Below are 19,729 nucleotides of genomic sequence, written 5' to 3'. Positions count from 1 at the left end.
TTCCATTTTCTTTTAAAACCTGTCTTCTGGAATATAATTATTTGAAAATTTGAAAAATTACTTAATTTCTTTTATTCAGCTATTTTACTTGTAGAAATCTTTTCCAGGAATCAGATGGCACTTAACATATAAAATATTTGCTCATGTTTCTCTTTTTTTCTTAGTGTCTTGGAAAATAAAAATTCTGGGCCTTACTTGTTTTTTCAACGACAGTTTTGGTCTTCAGTTAAGGTATGTGTCTCTAGGCTATTTAAAAGACTTCAGATTTTGTTTGACTGAGATATTTTGGAAGGCATTTTGCTCTTTAAGAAAATCTGTAGGCTTAGATTGACGTATGTATACAAATTCCACTTTACAAACTAATTTTATTCCAAAAGTTTATTCAGGTGTGATGTTTCCACACAAGAAAATATAATTGAATTCCAAAGCAAGGTCCAAACTAGCCAGCAAAATGCCTTGCTAAGCCACAGTTCTTTATTCAGCGAGTAGAATACCAGTTACTTTTCTAGGTTGGGGAATATAGCGTTGAATATGACAGAGGCAGCAAACCAGTATTATCCCAGGAGAAATTCAAGGCACACAGTACATCCATAAGGGCACAGAGACCGTGACTGGTGAGTCACAGAAGATCCCTGACTGCCCCGAGGAGGTGCTATTTGATTATTAGACCAGAAGAGTGAGTAGGCTGTCCCTGAGGTAAGGAAGAGCAGCATACGCTAGACAAACTGAGAAAAGTTCAAGATGGCCAGACTTGGGTGGGGAGAGGAACTTCCCAGATGGTATAGGAGCTGTAATTTACATACAGACCTGTGTTCACTGTCCAGATCAAGATGCATAACACTTCTTCTGTCTCCCAAATTCCCCATATCCCTTTGTAGTCAAGCCCACTGCTGCACCATGGCCACCCCTTTTTCTTGTCCTGTGGTTTTCTTTGTAAAGGTGCCTTATGAATGGAATTATTTAGTCTGGCTTCATTCACTTAACATAATTTTTTGAAATTCATCAGTGTTGTCATCTGTTACTGGTGGTTAAGCTCTTTTACTGCTAAGTAGTGTTCCTTTGTAAGGTAGATGATGCCACAAGATGCTATATTTTTTTTTAATCCTTTCCCCAATTGAGGAATATTGGATTTTTTCCAGTTTGGAGTGATTATGAATTAAAGCTGCTGTTGCATTTGCATAGTGGCTTTTTCTGGGTATGTGAGCTGACATTTCAGTTGGATAAATACTGGCGCAAAGCTGGTTTTCATATCAACAATATATTAATGCTATCTAATTATACCTCATTTTCACCACGTACCACACTTGGTATTGTCAGTTTTGGATTGATGTTTCTTTCGTTGTCTTTTTTTTTGGCGTCATTCTACTAGGTGTGTAGTGGTCTTGTTATAATGTCTTAATTTGTGTTTCTTTAAATGACTGACAATGTTGAACATGTTTTCAATGTGTTTATTTGCTATATGTATATGTTCTCTAGTAAAGTATCTGTTTAAATCTTTTGCATTTTTTTTTTTTAAAGATTTCTTTATTTGAGAGGCAGAGCAGGGGGTGGGGCAGAGAGAGAGGAAGAAACAGACTCCCTGTCCCTGCTGATCAGGGAGCCAGCCTCAGGGATTCTAGGATCATTCATGACTTTAGCTGAAGGCAGATGCTTAACTGACTGAGCCACCCAGGTGCCCAAATCTTGCATTTTTAAAAATCGTCTTACTGAGCTTTGAGTTCTGTATTCTGGATACAAATTCTTCATATCAGGTGTAGGAATTGTAGAGTTTTGCTTTTCTCCTGTGTGGCTTGTCTTCATTCCCATAGTGTAGAAGTTCTTCATGTCGATGATGTCCAGTTTATCACTTCTTCCTGTCATGGGTTGTGCTTTGGGTGTCATACCTAAGAAATCTTTGCCTAACACAAGACCAGAGTTTTTCTCCTATCCTTTCATGTAGATAGTTCATGGTTTCAGGTCCATGATCCATTTTGAGTTAATTTCTACCTAAGGTATGGGGCCTGGATTAAACTTCATTTGTTCCAGAACTGTTTATTGAAAAGGCCATCTTTTTTTTAATTTTTAAAATTTTTGTTTTAATTCCAGTATAGTTGACGTACAGCGTTGTATTAGTTTCAGGTGTACAGTATAGTGGTTCAGCCATTCTATGCATTGCTCAGTGCTCATCATGATGTATGCACTCCTTAATCCCCATCACCTGATTGACTCATCAGCCCGCTCTCCCCAGCCTTGCCTCTGGGGACCATCAGTTTGTTCGCTATAGTTAAGTCTGTTTCTATGTTTGTCTCTCTCTCTCTTCTTTTTTTTTTCCTTTGCTTGTTTGTTTTCCTGAATTCCACATGAGAAAAATCGTATTTGTCTTTCTCTGGCTGACTTAATTTTACTTAGTATTATACTCTGTAGCTCTATCCATGTTGCAGATGGCAAGATTTCATTCTTAATGATGGCTGAATAATATTCTGGGGGTGGGGTGTGGATACACAACCAGATCTTCTTTGTCTACTCATCAATCTATGGACAGTTGACTGCTTCCATAATTTGACTGTTATAAATAATGCTAAGGCTGTCTGTATTGAATTGCTTGTGTACCTTTCTTGAAAATTTAATATTGGTCATGGAAAGGACATTTACAAATTGCCGTTATCAAGATTACTCTGGCTGTTGTGTGGATAATGGATCAAAGCAGTGAAAATTTATTATGGATGTACTGTGTGCCAAGCACTGTGCCACACCCTTTATTGTTTATCTTGTTGAATTGTCACAGTAGCCTATAACTAGACACTATTATTCTCACTCTAGTCCTGTGATGGTAGGCACAGAATAACCAGCCCAGAGTCATTCCTTTGTTCGGTGTAGAAATGGGAGTCTAACTGAGGCCAGTCTGACTGATGAGATCTTCTCAGCTGGGGTCTGTGAAATAATCAATACCTAATGCCCCAAGTCCTCCACTGAGCGTAGTGAATTCTCTTTTCCCTGCATCTAGAATGCTACTTGCTGTACCATCTTTGGGAAAATTAAGGAAAGAGTCATTCAAATTCTTTTCTGTAGGTTTAATTTCTCTCAGAGCCCTTGCTTGAGAAAGACTCCTCCAGAGCTAATGCTCATGATCACTGAGGAACTGTGAGGTTCAGGAGGTGATGATGGCAGCTTGGATTAGGGGGCGGCAACAGGGTCTGAGAGAAATGAACACAGTGGATGGAGGTGGTCAAACAACTTGAGGGAGAGGTGAAGAATGACATCCAAATTTCTGACCTAATCAGTTGATTGGATAATGATACCACGAACTGAACTGAGAAATACTGAGAAATTGGGAATTTTTATGGTGGGTGGGTTGAGAACTCCCATTTTATAATACTGGCTTCTGATTTGCATGTGTTGAGCTTGAGCAGTTGAAGTGACATAGCTCAGTTCAGGTTTGCGAGATCTGGTAAACATGCCGTGTTGTGGTCAAAAAGAGAATTCCATCTTTTTGTGAATGGCTGTAGGACTCGCTTAAGCATGATTTTAAATGAAGAACATTTATCGAAGGATCAGTGCTTGCCCAGCAATACTTGGTATCACAGTGGAAGATGTTTTGCACTGGCCTATAAAGTAGCCACTAGCCCTATGTGGCTATTTATGTCTTAGTTAATCTTAATTAATTAAAACTTAAAATTCATATCCTCAGTCATTTGAGGCAACTTTGGGACCCTTTAAAACTGTTAATTAGGGGGCACCTGAGTGGCTCAGTGGGTTAAAAGCCTCTGCCTTCGGCTCAGGTCATGATCTCAGGGTCCTGGGATCAAGCCCTGCATGGGGCTCTCAGCTCGGTAGGGAGCCTGCTTCCTCCTCTCTCTCTGCCTGCCTCTCTGCCTGCTTATGATCTCTGTCTGTCAAATAAATAAATAAATAAAATCTTTCCAAAAAAGAAACCTGTTAATTAGTACTTCGGCAAAACATGGTCCAGTGTATTTCATAAGGTAGTTTTACTCCGTAACTGTTTTCTTTGACTTAATTTAGTTGCTTAACAGTGCCTTCTAGAAACAGGTCTGATGTGTGTGGTTGCCAGAAGTGGGGAGTCCAGGGTTGGGGGATTAGGTGAAGGCGTCAAAAAGTACAGACTTCCAGTTACAAGGTAAAATAATTCTGTGTGTGTGTAATATACAACATAGTGACTATAGGTAGTAATAATGTGTTGTATATTTAAAGCTGCCGAAAGAACAGATCTTAAAAATTCTCATCACAAGGGAAAAAAATAGGTGAGGGATACTAACCTTACTGTGGTGATGATTTCACAACATATACTTAGATCAAGTCAGTATATTGTATGCCTTATATAATGTTATATGTCAATTACATCTCATTATGAGGGAGAATAATTTTCTTTTCTCTTTCTAGCTATTAGGGAATTTTCTTCAGTGGTATGGCATTTTCTCGAATAAAACTCTTCAGGAATTGTCAATAGATGGTTTATTAAATAGATACATTCTCATGGCTTTTCAGAATTCAGAATATGGAGATGACAGCATCAAAAAAGCCCAAAATGTGAGTTAAATGACATGTGTTGTAATTTTTAAAGCATGTAAATTAAAATGAATTGTATCCTTTGTTAGAAGAGAGATTTTAGAATTTTATGAAAAGTCCTTTGATTGTGGACCTTGGTGTAATGTCAACAGTTTGTTTGTTTCCCAGGTAGTTCTGAACGCCCTCATCATTTTTTACATAAAAATGTGTACTGCAACATTTGTATCTGTCCTTCTGTATATCTATTATATCATTATTTTGGCAGGTAATAATAAAAGTTATAATTTTAGAATAATAAATGTTTAATAGTTGGATGTATAGTCCCTTTCTCATTTAAGAAATAATTTTAATTTTATTTTGTTTTCTACTTTATGGGAGTTACAGAGCTTCATCTTTTTTATTACTATTATTTTTTAAAGATTTTTTTTTTTTTAATTTTATTTTTTTATTTGACAGAGACAGAGATCACAAGTAGGCAGAGAGAGAGAGGAGGAAGCAGGCTCCCTGCTGAGCAGAGAGCCCGATGCGGGGCTGGATCCCAGGACCCCGGGATCATGACCTGAGTCAGAGGCAGAGGCTTTAACTCACTGAGCCACCCAGGCGTCCCAAGATCTTATTTTTAAGTGATCTCTGTATCCAACATGGGGTTTGAACCTACCACCCTTAAATCAAGAGTCATATGTTCTACCAAGAGGTCCAGCCGGGCACTCCCAATTTCTCTTTTTAAAAAAACTTTTTGAAACAGAAAAGAAAATTTGCAAGTACAATACAAAGTATTTTTCCCCTAAACCATGTCAAAGTAATTTTCTAACATGGTACTCCTTCGCCCCAAATACTTTTATGTCTGTTCATATGTACATGGATGTTCTTACATATAATTACAATGTAACCATCAACATCATTGATCTGTTACACCTAAGCTTTGAGACTATTGAGGTTTTGTCAGTTATGTCAATAATATCACATTCTTGGAGAAAGAAGTTCCCAGATCATTCTTGGCATTTAATTGTCATGTCTTCCTTAGTCTCCTTTAATCTGGAAGAGTTTTTGTCTTTCCTTGACCTTTGCAAAACCTTGACATTTCTGAAGATGATGGGCTGAATATTTTGCAGAGTGTCCCTCAGTTTGGGTTTGTTGGATATTTTCATGATTGGATTCAGATTCGGCATCTTTGGCAGAAACTGTCCCAGATTTCATTTGATTCCCTTCAGATTGACCTCCGTGACCTTGTAACATGTCATCTCATTTTGGGGGAGCACTTTCTTGCTTTCTGGCGCATGATGTTCCGGGCTCATTTGCTTGGTTGACTCCAGCCCGGGAATCAGTCATTTCTCCAAGCACGCCTGGGTTCTTTAGTGGGGAGCCTTCTCTGCCCACTTGACTGAATCCTGCTAATACACTGCCCTCACCCTGGTGCAGTCAGCCTTGGCTTGCTTGGATTTTGTACCAGCCTCGTGCCCTGTTCTTGCCCTAAGCTGCTCCCCTGGTGCAGTGCTCTCTTGACCCCACTCTGGGCCAGCACGGGTGCCTCCTCACTAAATTGTTGGGGATGGGGAGGGGCTACAGTGTGATATTTATACATGTTTTTATGTCAAAAGCTACTGATAAAAGGAAAATTCAGTTCCTTTAGGGCTTCCTGGAATACAGGAAAATGAAGCATTTGGTTATCAATTTTATGTCCCTAATTTACTTAAATATTGAAGGTTATTTATCTTTTATTTTGAGTACCTATCTGTTGAAATTAAAAATACAGATATATTCAGGTTTATTTGTATAGTTAATATAGAAAGTCAGGTTTAAAAGAATATCCTGTCAAAGCTATTGGTTATGTATAGTTCAATAGCAGGCCTTCACATATAAGCCTTGTTGTATAGGTTCAGTTTTTAGATACTTTATTTTGTTAATTTATGTCTGTCTTCTCCGTAGGTAATCAACTGTTTCCCAAAGCAGTGGTTCATGAACCTGAAAGGAGAAAGAACTATTTCTCAGTTAGAAAACTTCTGTCGGTACCTTGTACACTTAGCCGACACAATCTATAGAAACAGTATCGGGTGTTCCGATGTGGAAAAAAGAAATGCAAGGTAATTTTCTGTAATTGTTCAATGAAATGGTAATCTAGAGTCTTCAGTTTTTGTCACACTTAGTACTATTAAAATGTCTTAGAGTCATGTTTATATTTTACTTTAAACTGTGCATTGATTTGGTATTGGAAACCACCAAAAAGAACCATGATTTTTTCTTTTTTCAGTTTTACCTAATTTTTTTTTCAGTGTATTATTTATGAAGGGATTAGGAAGGACTTCTGATAAGCACCAGCTCTAAGGCAAATGAATGAACTGTGGTTTTCTAGGTCCCCTCCCTTCAAGAATTGGGGGAGATTTCAGGCTCTTAGAGTGTCATGGATCTTAATCTCTGGAGGTTCATTATACATATGTAAACCCTCAAAAAGCTAGTCACTGAAACTTAAGTATATGAAAAGTTATATGCTAGTTTTGGGACAATTGTGCTCTGTGTGGAGTTTTCCTTTATCCATATCATAGAATAAAAGTCATCACTCGTGACTTTTGGGGAGCAGCTTGTACATACATTTTACCAGGGGTTGCAAGGAAGAAAAGAATAAATGAACCATTCTTCTTTTTTCTTTCTTTCTTTTTTTTTTTGTTTCATTTGATATATTCTTCCTAATGTCATAGTTTTCCTTTTTAGAATATACACCATTAGTCATATCCCTCTAACAAAATGTTTTTCTTTTTCCTCATTTCCCTTCCATGCAAAAACCTTATTTTCTTGAGAAAATTAGCTACCTCTTACAATAAAGTTAAAACCAAGTAGATAGTAAAGATTTTAGTGGTAAAATATTTTGTCAGGTAAATTTTGATTTATATTTTAACTTCATCCATAGCCTGGGTCATTTTGATTTATATATACTTAACTGTTTTTGTTGGGAAGTTAAATATCAACAAAGGGGTTTCACTTTTCTACAGAAAAGAACTTCAGGGGCGCCTGGGTGGCTCAGTGGGTTAATGCCTCTGTCGTCAGCTCAGGTCATGATCTCAGGGTCCTGGGATCGAGTCCCGCATCCTCTCTCTCTCTCTGCCTGCCTCTCTGCCTACTTGGATCTCTATCTGTCAAATAAATAAATAAAATCTAAAAAAAAAAAAAGAACTTCTGTGATAAGCATCTGCTGTGTGCAGAGCCCATAAAGTAGGTTCCCTGTGGGTTACAAAATTTTGCAAATATAATACTTCCCTAAAAGCTGCTTGCTACAGTTTTGCAGAGAAGAAACAGCTAATAATGTCACATTGTGTGCTGTTTCTCACCAGGGTTCCAACTATTAAAACAGTCATTCTTTTTTTTTTTTTTTTTTTTTTTTTTTTTTCCAAGATTTTATTTAGTTGACAGAGCACAAGCAGGGCGAATGGTAGAAGGAGAGGGAGAATGCAGGGCTTGATCCCAGGACCCCTGAGATCATGACATGAGCTGAAGGCAGACGCTTAACCAGTTGAGCCACCCAGGCGCCCCTAAAACAGTCCTTCTTAAAGTGGTGCCTGGATCAGCAGTGTCCAGCATCACCTGGGAGCTTTGTTAGAAATGCAGATTCTCAGGCCCCACCCAGACCTACTGAATTTGAACTCTTGTGGGTAGGGCCTGGTGATCTGTGTTTCACCAACCCTCTAGGTAATTTTGATATATGCTGAAATTTGAGGCCTATTCAGAGTGACAGCTGGCTGGGGTGACAGAGGAAGCCAGCTTATCTTTCTTAGTGAATTTAGGAAGAGTGGAGATGATGCTGGATTGGGGATGAAATAGACAAACACATTTGTGTTCTAGATACGTTCTGAAAGACCTGGGACTCTGGTTTGGGAGGGAATGGGAGGCAGGGCTCTAAAGTAATTCAGCAATAGACTGCTTTCTTTTCTTTCTAGATATCAATGGAAATCATTGAATAAAATTTTGGGGTGTTTATATTTTGGAAAGTGGATACTTGGTTTCCAGGCTAGTCATTTAAACATATACAAGTTTTGTTTTATATGGATAAATTTATTTTATTTCTTTATGTGCTATGGCTTGCTTACCTGTCTTCTTTAAAAATATATGCTCGAAAAAATTGATTGCAAACCTCAGAAGTGGCCATAAAGTCAGTAACAAATTTTCCTTTGAAGGCTTTTGTATTAATTAATAAGATGTTGCCATTTTTTTTTCTTTTTTTAGGGAAAACATAAAACAGATAGTAAAACTCCTTGCAAGTGTTCGCGCTCTGGATCATGCTATGTCAGTTGCAAGTGACCACAATGTGAAAGAATTTAAGTCTTTGATTGAAGGAAAATAGACCCTATTTGCTTTAATACCATTCCCAGTGTATAAATTTTGTATATATGTAAAGTTTCTTAAACTGTAAAATACTGATTCTTGTTTTAATACAAAGAACATTAATATTCATTACTGTGTCCTTAAATGCAATTTCTTCGGAATGAATGGAACTCACATTATTTCTAGGAAGCCTATTCATGTTTTCCTTACTGCCTGTCATACTCTGTTTACAGAAGTATTTTATATGGTCATTCAGATTAACCCTCTCAGTTCATTGTTCTCTGTAAACGATGTGTGCAGTGTAAATTGTGTAATTATGCATATATATATTTATACCACCATGGATTTAACTTTCACACTGGAAATTTGTGGTGTTTTTCTACAGAGTAAGCCTTTTCACAGCAGAAAATTATTCAGTAGTAAATTGTCTTAGGGAAATTACTACACTGTTGCAACAAAAGGGCTGGCAAGTGACTAAGTGTTCATTACCTTTCGGTTAGCAGTTGCTATCATTGTAGCTTTGCTGCCTTAAAATTGAGAGTCGGATGTGGACTTAGTCATTGGGTGAATGGAAACTTTTTTCCTTGAATCAGCGTTACGGTCAAATATGGGTTGAATATGAACTCTAAATAATATATGCAACATGGGTTTTTGAGGAGAACACAGAAGCTTAACTTTGGGAAATAAGAGCCCCACAAACCTCACTGCATGGTTTTGGGCTGACTGTCCTATCTCATGATTTTACCCCCTGACCGGCTTACAAAAATACATGCATTTGAATTTTAGTAGTCTGTCATTTTATTTAAAATCCCACATATGTGAGTTATATATGCAATAAAGAATATGCCTTGCTGATTAGCTACACCCAGGCAATTTAATATCCTTGGTCTTCTATAATGTTTATACCATGTTGTAAATATTCAGAGAACTTGTTTTAAAGTTTATGCTTTCTGATTCTGTGATTTTCAAAAGAGGAACTTTTTGGAAATTAAGGACTATTGTTTGATAATTATATATGTAATTAAGCTTTAGCCAAGCATTAAATTAATTTTTAAATAGATCCTTTGTTGTATTTTGCTGGTGACTGATTTTAGAGCATTTCATATGACTCTAACATAGACTAGTAGTGTGAGTACCCTTGGCCAGGTCAAATAATATTTATAACGGTGTTGTGCACTCTTAAGTGCTTCATCAGTGTTATCTTTATTGTAGGAACTTTCCTTACTACTACATATTCATTCTGTTACACAGTAGTGGCCTACTAAATAGAATTCAAATGAGAATGTCAACAGAATAAGAACATATAAACATGTATACAGAGGACATGCGCAACATGTGTGCCTTAAATTTGTGTTTCCAAGCCCATTCGACTGGTGATTTTTCCTGTGTCTACTTTTTAAGGACTTCTGCAGTAAGCTTGGAGACTTTATTCTGTGCAAGCCCTCAGGCTGTTTTGGTTTCAGGCATGGGTTTGAATACCACACAGGGACCTTGATGGAAGGTGAATTTAGCGTAGATGTGTGCATAAAACAAGTAGCTCTCCTATCTCAGCTGGAAGTTTTGTTCCTGAAATAGCCACAGTATGTCCTTTCTTATGAAGGGAATTGGCAAAAGATAGGGGGTGACATTTTAATAAAGCTAAAGGTTTGCTTCTTCAGTTTTTTCTTTTCTTTTAGATCTGTCTTCTGAATTAACTCCAAAATAGGTGAGAGGAGTTTTTGAAAAGGAAAGCTATTTTATTGAGGCAATATAAACCACATTCACAAAGACTGCTGGCGACATTATAGCACATGCTAGTGGAGCCCCACCCATGTCCCCCGAGGACCTGCTGGGGTCCTGCAGGTACTCGAAGTTCTGCCTGAGGGCTCTTTCTCGGCCTGTGCAACAGGCTGGACTGTCCACCAGATAATGTCCCAGAGAACAGCCCTCAGCCAAAGAAGGGAGTGGGAGGAGAAATAACCCTTGAGTTCCAGTCCTCTAGGGAGCTGTGGATGAGCTAGCATTAGATAATACTGCAGATCATTGAGGGGGAAAAGCGAAGGAGATGGAGGAGATGGGCTGGGAGAGCCCCACAGCTGCGAAGTCATGAGGCAGGCATGACATCTGAAGCAAGCATGGGAAGATTTAAGTCTCAGATGCAAGACTAAGAAAGCTCAGCAAGGCTGATGGGAACTCCTCAACCCAGAGTTGCAGTTCTGAGTTAAGGTCTCCAGGAGCTGGCCTTGGTCTTCCCACCGCACTCAGTCATAGGTGCCCAGGGTCTCCTTGTGCGAGATTTGGGGAGGGGCAATTTCAGGTCTCCCATACCAACTTCTAATCTCTCCAGTATGTTCCTCGTCATCTCCCAGAGGGCTTCAGTTGACTTGAGTTCATAGTTGCCTGTGGTGATGATAACATCCTCTCTTGGAACTGACTCCAGATTACGTAACCTCACAGTAAGCACTTTCCTCATGAGAGAATGCTAAAATGTAAAGCCAGGTTTGTTGAGGTATAAATTATAATCAGTAAAGTTAACCCTCTTAAATTTAAGTGCATACAGTTCCATGAGTTTTGACAAGTGCCTCATTTTGTTTTAAATGCTAATTTCGGAGGGGGATGCAGTAACAGGGTGATTGGCCATTAAGGAGGGCATGTGATATAATGAGCACTGGGTGTTCTATACAACTCCTGAATCACTGAACTCTACCTCTGAAATTAATAATACATGATATGCTAATTAATTGAATTAAAATTTTTAAAATGCTAATCTCCCTTGAAACCATGAAAGCCTTCTAAAAATGGTCAGATGTAGAGCTGCAAAATGCAATGTTGTAGGCTGCTACATTGTAGTGGTTCTGTATTGTTACAAGAATCCATCTCTAGCATGGTAATGTCCATAGAGTAAAGGGACTCACTATTCACCAATTATAACAAGATTTTGGTCTGTCGTTTCAAATAAATGAAAATAAGAATAGTTAAAACACCAGAACTTTTGCGTGTAGCAAGAACAATATAATGTCTCTGAATGTTTGGGAGGCCTTATGCTTTGATAAGGCTGTTACTGTCCAAGATGCTTTGGAGACTGCCCTCCAAAGTGTATGGATAGCGGGTGCACAGTTGCTGTTTGGGAGGCCTTATGCTTTGATAAGGCTGTTACTGTCCAAGATGCTTTGGAGACTGCCCTCCAAAGTGTATGGATAGTGGGTGCACAGTTGCTGAGTGTGGCTTCAGACTACTGGCAAAGGCGGACGAGCTAAAAATTTTTCTATGAAATTGGTTTTGATGTGCAATGTTGACTGATCCCTAGCCTGCTTCCAGACCTCCACGCCCCAGTAATTTATATTGGCTTTCCTCTAGCCCTGGCAGACCTAACTTCAGCAGGAGCTTGGATGTTACCATCCAGCTCAACGAGGCCTAGCACTGCATTTCTCGGAAGATATACTGTGGTCCTTAGTTTGGGGGCTTTTACTTAAAAAATCTTCAGAAACATAGATTTTATATCCTGCGCTTGATGATTCAAAACACATGGAGAAAGGTGAAAGTTTTGACAAATCCTGTAGAAGCCATTTTAAGATGCTTTGCAAAACCAATTTGCCCATGAAACTTATCTTTTTCCCATGTAGCATTAGGTGTGGAAATTCCAGACACACCTGCTGCTTAGGTACAAAGAGCTAGGTTGATGGGTGAACACCCTCCACCTCTCATAGTGAGGCTGAGCCCTGCTATTGCTTAGGTCTTCTGGTTTCCATGAGAATCCTTGGGTGGCATTAAAATGACCCCCTTCACATGAGATCCCTTGAGTTGGTGTGTTAATTTCCCTGATCATCACTGGGGTAACATCCTTACCTATGGTATGTGTGAGCAGTTTTCTCAGTCTTTGAAGTTTTTGTTTGATTTTATTTTCAAAGTAGTTCTGCTCTCAAGCTGACTATATTTTCTACTTAAAAGGTTTCCATTTTTTCTAGTTTAAAACCTTATTCTTCACTGATTACTGCAAACGTATTCAAAGCAAACAGCTAATGCCATTTTGGAACCTACTGTTGTGTTGCCTCTCAAAAACCATCCCTTTCTATATACTAATAGCTCTCTGCAGATCCTGATGTAGCTCTAGTCTATGTAACTGAACAAGAGCCTGTTAAAGGTAACTTGATCGGGCTGTTAGTGTTCCACAAGTTTGCCAAACATTTTCTAGTATTTTTGATAAAATTCAGGCTATAAGGAAATGTGGACCCTACCACCAATTCACATTTTAGACATCTCAAAATTCCTAGTCATGTAATGATGGTTATAGTTTTAAAAAATGTTATTGGGATAATCAGCCATTTCTATGTAAACCGTATAGTATACTGGGGACCTGCTATCAGATTAAGCCATTTATATTCCCTATATATTATTTTAAAATATTTATTTGACAGAGGTCACAAGTAGGTAGAGAGGCAGGCAGAGAGAGAGAGGGGAAAGCAGGCTCCCCACTGAGCAGAGAACCCCATGCGGGCCTCAATCCCAGGACTCTGAGATCATGATCTGAGCTGAAGGCAGTGGCTTAACCCACTGAGCTACCCAGGCGCCCCCCTATATGAGTATTTTTGACTTATAGAAAAGGTAAGTACATATTTTCACATACAGAGAATTAACAGTAGGAGAAAGAATTTGGTCAAAAATCAGCATTTACGACTCCAGGTGTTTGCCTTCAACTTGTTGAAGCTAATGAAGCTCTTATCTGAATCCTCTATCTGGGATTTTTGCTAATCTCTGTTTCTCTCCTGATGGGAAGACACACAAACTTGTACTGATTGTGGCTGTTGTAACAAATTATCACAAACTGGATAATTTTGAACAATAGAAATTCTCTCACAGTTCTGGAATCCAGAAGTTCAAAATCAAGGTGGTGACAAGGCCATGTTCCTCCAGAAGCCCTAGGGAAGAATCCTTCCTGCTCCGGTGGCTTCTAGAGGTGGGTGCTGACATCCTTTGGCTGTGCCTAGACTGTCTTAGTCTCTCCTCCTGTCTTCACATTGTGTGTGTGTGTGTGTGTGTGTGTGTGTGTGTGTGTGTGTCTAATTTCTCTCTGCTACCCTGTAAGGACAGTTGTGATTGCATTTAGGGCCTACCCAGGTAGTGCAAAATAATCTCAAAAACCCTTAACTCAGTCTCATCAGCAAAGACTTGTTTTCCTATCAATTAACATTCACATGGTCTAGGGATTACAATGTACTATTTTTTTTTCAGCCAACCAAGGGCCTCATTGCTCATTTTCTTTTCTTTTTATTTCACTTCTAGGACTTTTTTTTTTTTTAAGATTTTATTTATTTATTTGACAGACTGAGATCACAAGTAGGCAGAGAGGCAGGCAGAGAGAGAGAGGAGAAAGCAGGCTCCCCGTGGAGCAGAGAGCCCAATGTGGGGCTTAACCCCAGGACCCTGAGATCATGACCTGAGCTGAAGGCAGAGGCTTTAACCCACTGAGCCACCCAGGCACCCCATTCATTGCTCATTTTCAAGGGTCAAGAAGGTGTCAGCTCATCTCTGTGGGCCCTTAAGACCTCAAAAGTTTGTGTGTGCCACTTAACATGTATTTTAAGTCAGGGGCACCTGGGTGGCTTAGTGGGTTAAGCCTCTGCCTTCAGCTCAGGTCATGATCTCAGGGTCCTGGGGTCAAGCCCTGCATTGGGCTCTCTGCTCAGCGGGGAGTCTGCCTCTCTCTGCCTACTTCTGACCTCTCTCTGTTAAATAAATAAATAAAATCTTTTAAAAAATAATGTATTTTAAGTCAGCCACCATCCCTCCCCACACTCTTCAAATCTGATGAAAATTTGTCCAGCTACTTTCATATGCTGTAACAAGTATAATCAGTAAAGAGGGACAAGAAAAAGAAGGAATAACATTTTATAAAAGTCACTAGTAAAATGACCCTTATTTTTCAACCCCAGGCCATGCGCTTATTTCATGACTAAAATGATCTATTTTGAAAGGATTTGGAAAAGTCCTGGCCTTCAGACAGCTCTAGGAATAAGAGTCCTGCTTACCAAAACCCCTTCCCCCTCCAGTTCATTCTGAAGGAAGAAACAGCAATTCAAACCCAGAACCAAGAAACCTTCACCTTAATCTCCTTAGTTCAAAATCAAAGAAAAACAGAAACAGGGAGAGCACCTGCTTCTAGAAGAGCCCAACATGCATGATTGACCCTCTGAGAAGGAGGGGCTTCCTGTGTGGCCTCAGACAGGCATGGTGGAAGTGATCTTAGGATAGGGGTGGGCATGTTTGGTTTCAGGTTCCAATTCCACTTGAAACTGAGTAATTTTTAAAACAACTTCTCTTTCCTGGGTCTCAGCTGACATAAAAAACAACTCCCAAGCAAAGTATTCAATAATATCAACATCACTCCCTCAGCAATATCCTTCCATATGTTTTTCTGGTGCATACATCTGGCATTCCTTCAGGGCTGGAGAGGCTTTATAACTGAATAGGCAAATAAGAAAATTTCCATTCCCACCCACTCCCATTTACTTCCTCCGTTGAATGCAATCTCTAATTGAAATGGAGGGGGCTAGGGGGGAAGCAACCACAGTCCAGCAGACTCTTAATATAAGTTTAATTCTGAGGCTACTGTCAGTAACCACTACTAAGAGCAAAACCTTTTTCTAAGTAAATAGTACTAAATGAGAAACCCTCTCCAGTTCTCAGAACTCGATGTGTCTTTGCATATCTCCTTCTAGAAATGAAAAGGTTCCTCTTCTAGTCAATGAAAGCTGCTTCAGGAGTCCTGAAACCAGGGTGGGTCCAGCTTCTCTAAAATGGGTGAAGAAATGTTGTATCAAGCCACATGACAGGGCCCAGAGGGGGAAATGAGTTTGTGCAATACAACAAATTTAAATTCTGCTTTCGCTGCTAAAATAAAAGCAAGAAGAGGAAGAGGTAAAGAAAAAACGAGGGCAAGCAAACAGTCTCTCCAGGATTTCAATTCCTTGTGGCCCTCTTGGCTTTGACTTCATTCTCGTATTTAGGTCTATGAAGTGGAAAGAGAATGAGAAGGCCGTGGGACACACGACTATTAGCCACGTAGCATGACTGGTTGAAAAATGAGGAGAGGCTCAGACGCCTTTCGGTTCAATTCCACGCTGACGAAAGGATTCGCCATGCAGAGCCCGCCACAGCCGCCTCGGTACAGCCATGTTCCAGCTCGGCCTTGAGGTCCGGTTTGTGACTTCCGATCCTCCACCGTGTGTACAGCGGAGCACTCCTTCCCGTAGTGTTCCTGAGAGCTCTGGAACACTCCAGAAGAAAAGGCAGCCGAGGGAGTTGCTCCAAAGCGGGCCCTCGTGTTTCTCGTGCTACCTACCCAGACGCTCGGAACAGGACCTGGGCGCTGTTTGCGGGGAGACACCATGGACAGCTCTTCGGGCACCGCCCCGTCGGCCGGGCGTGCTCACGGCTGTCCCGAGCCCTCCCCCCGCGCCCTCAGGTCGCTGGGGGCGGCAGGGGGTGATCCTGACACCCATCTCGGGCACATATCAGTACCCGGTCCCCAAAGCTTTTCCCCGGAGCCCCTCCCTGGCGCCCACGGGCAGGGCTGGTAAGCTCTGAAAAGCCCACGCGCCGGGCCCAGGGAGGCCGATCCTCCTCGTCCCCGGCTCCCCAGCGGTCCGACCCGTAGCTGCGACCTGGCCGACCCGCCGCCTGAGGCGAAGGTCGCTACACTGAGAGGCCGGTAAACAGCCTACCATTGCGGACCCGCAGGGATGCTCGGAGTGGGCGGGGCCTGCCTCCTGGCGCCCCGCCTTTCCCCCCGGGGGGCGGTCCTTCCGCCCCCGGCCGCGGCGCAATGCGGAAGAGATGGGCCCTCTGGAGCGGAAGTGACGTTCCCGGCGGCTGTGGCGGTGGCGGCTGCGGGAGAGGGAGGAGGAGGAGCCCGAGGAAGAGGTGAGCAAGCCGGCGGGGGGCGGGGAGCGGCCGCGGCCAGACCCACCGGCAGCCGGGCGCGCGGGCGGACGCTTCCTGAGCAGCCTCCCCGCCGCAGCCTGGGCGGGAACGGTGAGGGGCGACCGCGGGCAGCCCTGGCTCGGGAGGGCGGGCGGGGTTGTGAGGAGACTACGGGTCGTGCGGGGCGCTGCGTCGGGCGGGGGGCTGTGGTGACAGCGGCTGTCAGGCTGTCCGCGGGAGAGGAACCACGTCGGTCTGGGCGCCGGGTCATCGCCTCTGGCGCATAATGGAGGGATTGGGCGGCCGGGCGGCTTCCTCCCCCTGGGAAGGAGCCGCTTTCCCGGGGGTCGGCTGTCCGGGACCCCCGAGGAGCCCCGGTCGGGTCCGTGTCGTGAGTCTTCCCGGGTGGCCATTCATATTCACGGGCTCGCGCCTGCCGTCCCCGCAGCCGGCGGTGGCCTGCGGCTGGGCGGGAGGCAGCGTTAACCTGCGCCGCTTCCCTTGCCCTTCTCGGCCGTCCCCGGGAGAGCCGTTCGCGTCGGGTAATCCTTTCCCTCCTGCCCCTTAAGGAGCTTTGAAGCAGCCTCGTTAACCTTCCCTCCCACCTCCTCTCCTTCCCCGGCCAGGGAACGGCTTGAAGTTTCCGAATCTGTTCCCTTTCCGCGTAGTGACAAATCCAGAAGCAGGAAGCTGATAAACAAGCCCGAACGAAATACGCTCAGAAATCTTTCGTTTTTGGTAAACGTGAAGTAAACGGGAAACTCATCTTAGCCAAACCGTCGGTGGACTTCAGAGAGATCAAACCTTAGGTTCCCTTGGGGTGAGAATCGGTAGCTTTTCCTCCGGCTTTTGGTCAAATTAAGTGACGGCTTATCTTTTGGAATAAACCATTCTCTCCCTGAGCTCCGCTTTTTTCCACCCCACCCCCCACCCAAACCTGGCAGGGAGGGACTTCGGGATGCCGTGCAGTCCTTGCTGCAGAAGGAGACGTTAGCTTCATTTGCTTTGCTTGGTTTTCGCAGGGCCGCCTCGGAAGAAAGGAGAATGGCGTTCAGCAAAGGATTTCGGATCTATCACAAATTGGATCCCCCACCTTTCAGTCTCATAGTGGAAACTAGGCATAAGGAGGAATGTCTCATGTTCGAGTCTGGGGCTGTAGCTGTGCTTTGTAAGTCCTCTGTCCTAGCCCAACTGACTGGGTCTCTGTTTTGATTTGAAACCATCCGATTCAACCATTCTCTAGAGAAGACCCCGGCAACCCCTTCGCTGTATTTCCTGAAGCAGATGATGTTTTTATTTTCTTTTGCATCAAACCTTATTTTAAACTTTCATTTTCTTTTCTGACCCCTGCTGCAGGTTTCTTTTGGGGGCTCAGGGGGAAATGCACGTTTGGTTACAGGTTTTTTGCTTTCTTGGGTTCTTTGGCTGTTTCTAAAAGAACATCTTGCTTTCCAAAGAATTACCGTTAACAGTTTATATCATGTCACATAAACCCGTAAAGGCTTGCTTGACATTTTTACTGTAATGAATGGGATTTCTTATATATCAGCTACAGTAATGAACTATAAGAGTACTTATTTATTTGATATTTTTTGGAGTATCTTATGGTGAGGCCCTTCCATTTTTATTAAGAGAATTGTAAACTTCTAAAATGTCTTGAGATAAGATGATTGATTTCACATCATTTAAAAAATTATCCTTGATAATTTGAAGAAAAGGACTGCTGCACCACAAGCAAAATAGTGGATTAGAATGGTTTAGGTTATTTTCTGGACAGATGGATGAAGTTAAAAATAAATATATTAATTTGAATATTAATTTTCTTTCTTGATTTAAGATTTTGGCAGATAACTCCAGCTTGGAGTTATTTGAAATGTGATTGTGTTTTTAAGGGCTTTTTAGTAATAGTTACTTGTTTTTTGCCATGTTTTTGCCTTGTTTAGCATCAGTTTAGCTATTGGTCATATTTTATAAATTAAAAATAGCATTTGACACTCATACTTACAGGGGTGCCTGGGTGGCGCGGTCAGTTAAGCAAAGCATTCAGCTCTTGATTTTGGTTCAGGTCATGGTCTCAGCGCGGGCGGATTGAGCCCTGCGTTGGACTCTGTGCTCAGCAGGGAGTCTGCTCAAGATTCTATCTCCCTCTCCCACTCCTGCTTGTGTGCCGGGCTCGCCCGCTCGCTCTCTCAAACAAATAAGCCTCTTAAAAAAAAAAGTCATACTTACAAATAAAAGGCTCTAGATATTTTAAACTGCTAACCTTTCTTCAGATTCAGTAAGTGAAGAGCACATAAGACCCTAACTTTTGCATACAGAATATTAACCTATTAAAATGTTTACCTGATCTTAATATTCTAAAAATAATAAAATTTTATCCTGACTGGGAAAAAAGGGTAGTGACATAATGGAAAAGCTTAAGCAGAGTGTAATGTATAAGAAATGTATATGTTTTTGGTACATATAGTAACATGGTTTGAGTGAGCAGGAAGAGCTATTTGTGTTCTAAGAAACAAGTATTAATAAGATGGGTTATACTTAGTATGGACTTAATTCAAACTGTTTTTTACATTTAAATAAACTGAAATATAATCTTGCTATAATATTAGTTTGCATAGTCTATTTTTTTATGCTACAAATACAGTTCTTATAATGATGAATTCTTAATTAAAAATATCTGGGGGGAAATGGTGTGATTTAGTTGTGAAATATTTTTTAGCTGCTTGTGGGTTTTTTTGGTGATATTACCTGATTTTCTAATTTGTCTAAATTTAAAATGTTTCTTCAATTGTGGTTATTAGTAATAATAGGGAGTCACATGTTTACACAGTATGCATTACCCATAGTTATTAGGATTATTGCTGTATTTTACTCTTAGGAAACCTAAGGATAATCATACTTCCAAATGTCCAGCAGCTCTCTTTTATGCCAAATAATGGTTAAGAAGGCAAACTCCCTAAACCATCCATTTTGGCATTATCATTTATTTTAAGGAAAAAATACTAAAAATACTGTC

General features: G+C 41.2%; 2 protein-coding genes across 16 annotated transcripts in view; both read left to right on the top strand.

The window, feature by feature from the left end:
* The window catches only part of PAXBP1 (PAX3 and PAX7 binding protein 1), a 33,735-nt gene extending 23,861 nt beyond the window's left edge, over positions 1-9,874 (top strand). For both annotated transcript variants that reach the window (XM_059164617.1, XM_059164616.1), the window contains exons 15-18: positions 165-231; positions 4,378-4,524; positions 6,430-6,584; positions 8,716-9,874. In XM_059164617.1, coding sequence (XP_059020600.1) covers positions 165-231; positions 4,378-4,524; positions 6,430-6,584; positions 8,716-8,833 — 487 coding nt within the window. In that variant the 3' untranslated portion in view covers positions 8,834-9,874. The remainder of the gene's footprint in view (positions 1-164; positions 232-4,377; positions 4,525-6,429; positions 6,585-8,715) is intronic.
* Positions 9,875-16,600: 6,726 nt separating this feature from the next.
* SYNJ1 (synaptojanin 1) overlaps positions 16,601-19,729 on the top strand; it is an 86,790-nt gene continuing 83,661 nt past the window's right edge. For 10 of the 14 annotated variants that reach the window (XM_059164604.1, XM_059164600.1, XM_059164612.1 and 7 more), the window contains exons 1-2: positions 16,601-16,713; positions 17,736-17,881. In XM_059164604.1, the coding sequence (XP_059020587.1) occupies positions 16,616-16,713; positions 17,736-17,881 (244 nt within the window). In that variant the 5' untranslated portion in view covers positions 16,601-16,615. Of the gene's footprint in view, positions 16,825-16,919; positions 17,256-17,339; positions 17,534-17,735; positions 17,882-19,729 lie in introns of those variants that run through there. The other 4 variants (XM_059164609.1, XM_059164606.1, XM_059164607.1 and 1 more) reach the window with 4 other exon arrangements.

Source organism: Mustela lutreola, chromosome 2 (assembly GCF_030435805.1).
Source record: "Mustela lutreola isolate mMusLut2 chromosome 2, mMusLut2.pri, whole genome shotgun sequence".
In the NCBI taxonomy this organism is placed as follows: Eukaryota; Metazoa; Chordata; class Mammalia; order Carnivora; family Mustelidae; genus Mustela; species Mustela lutreola.
This window is presented reverse-complemented; position numbering and strand designations above follow the sequence as displayed.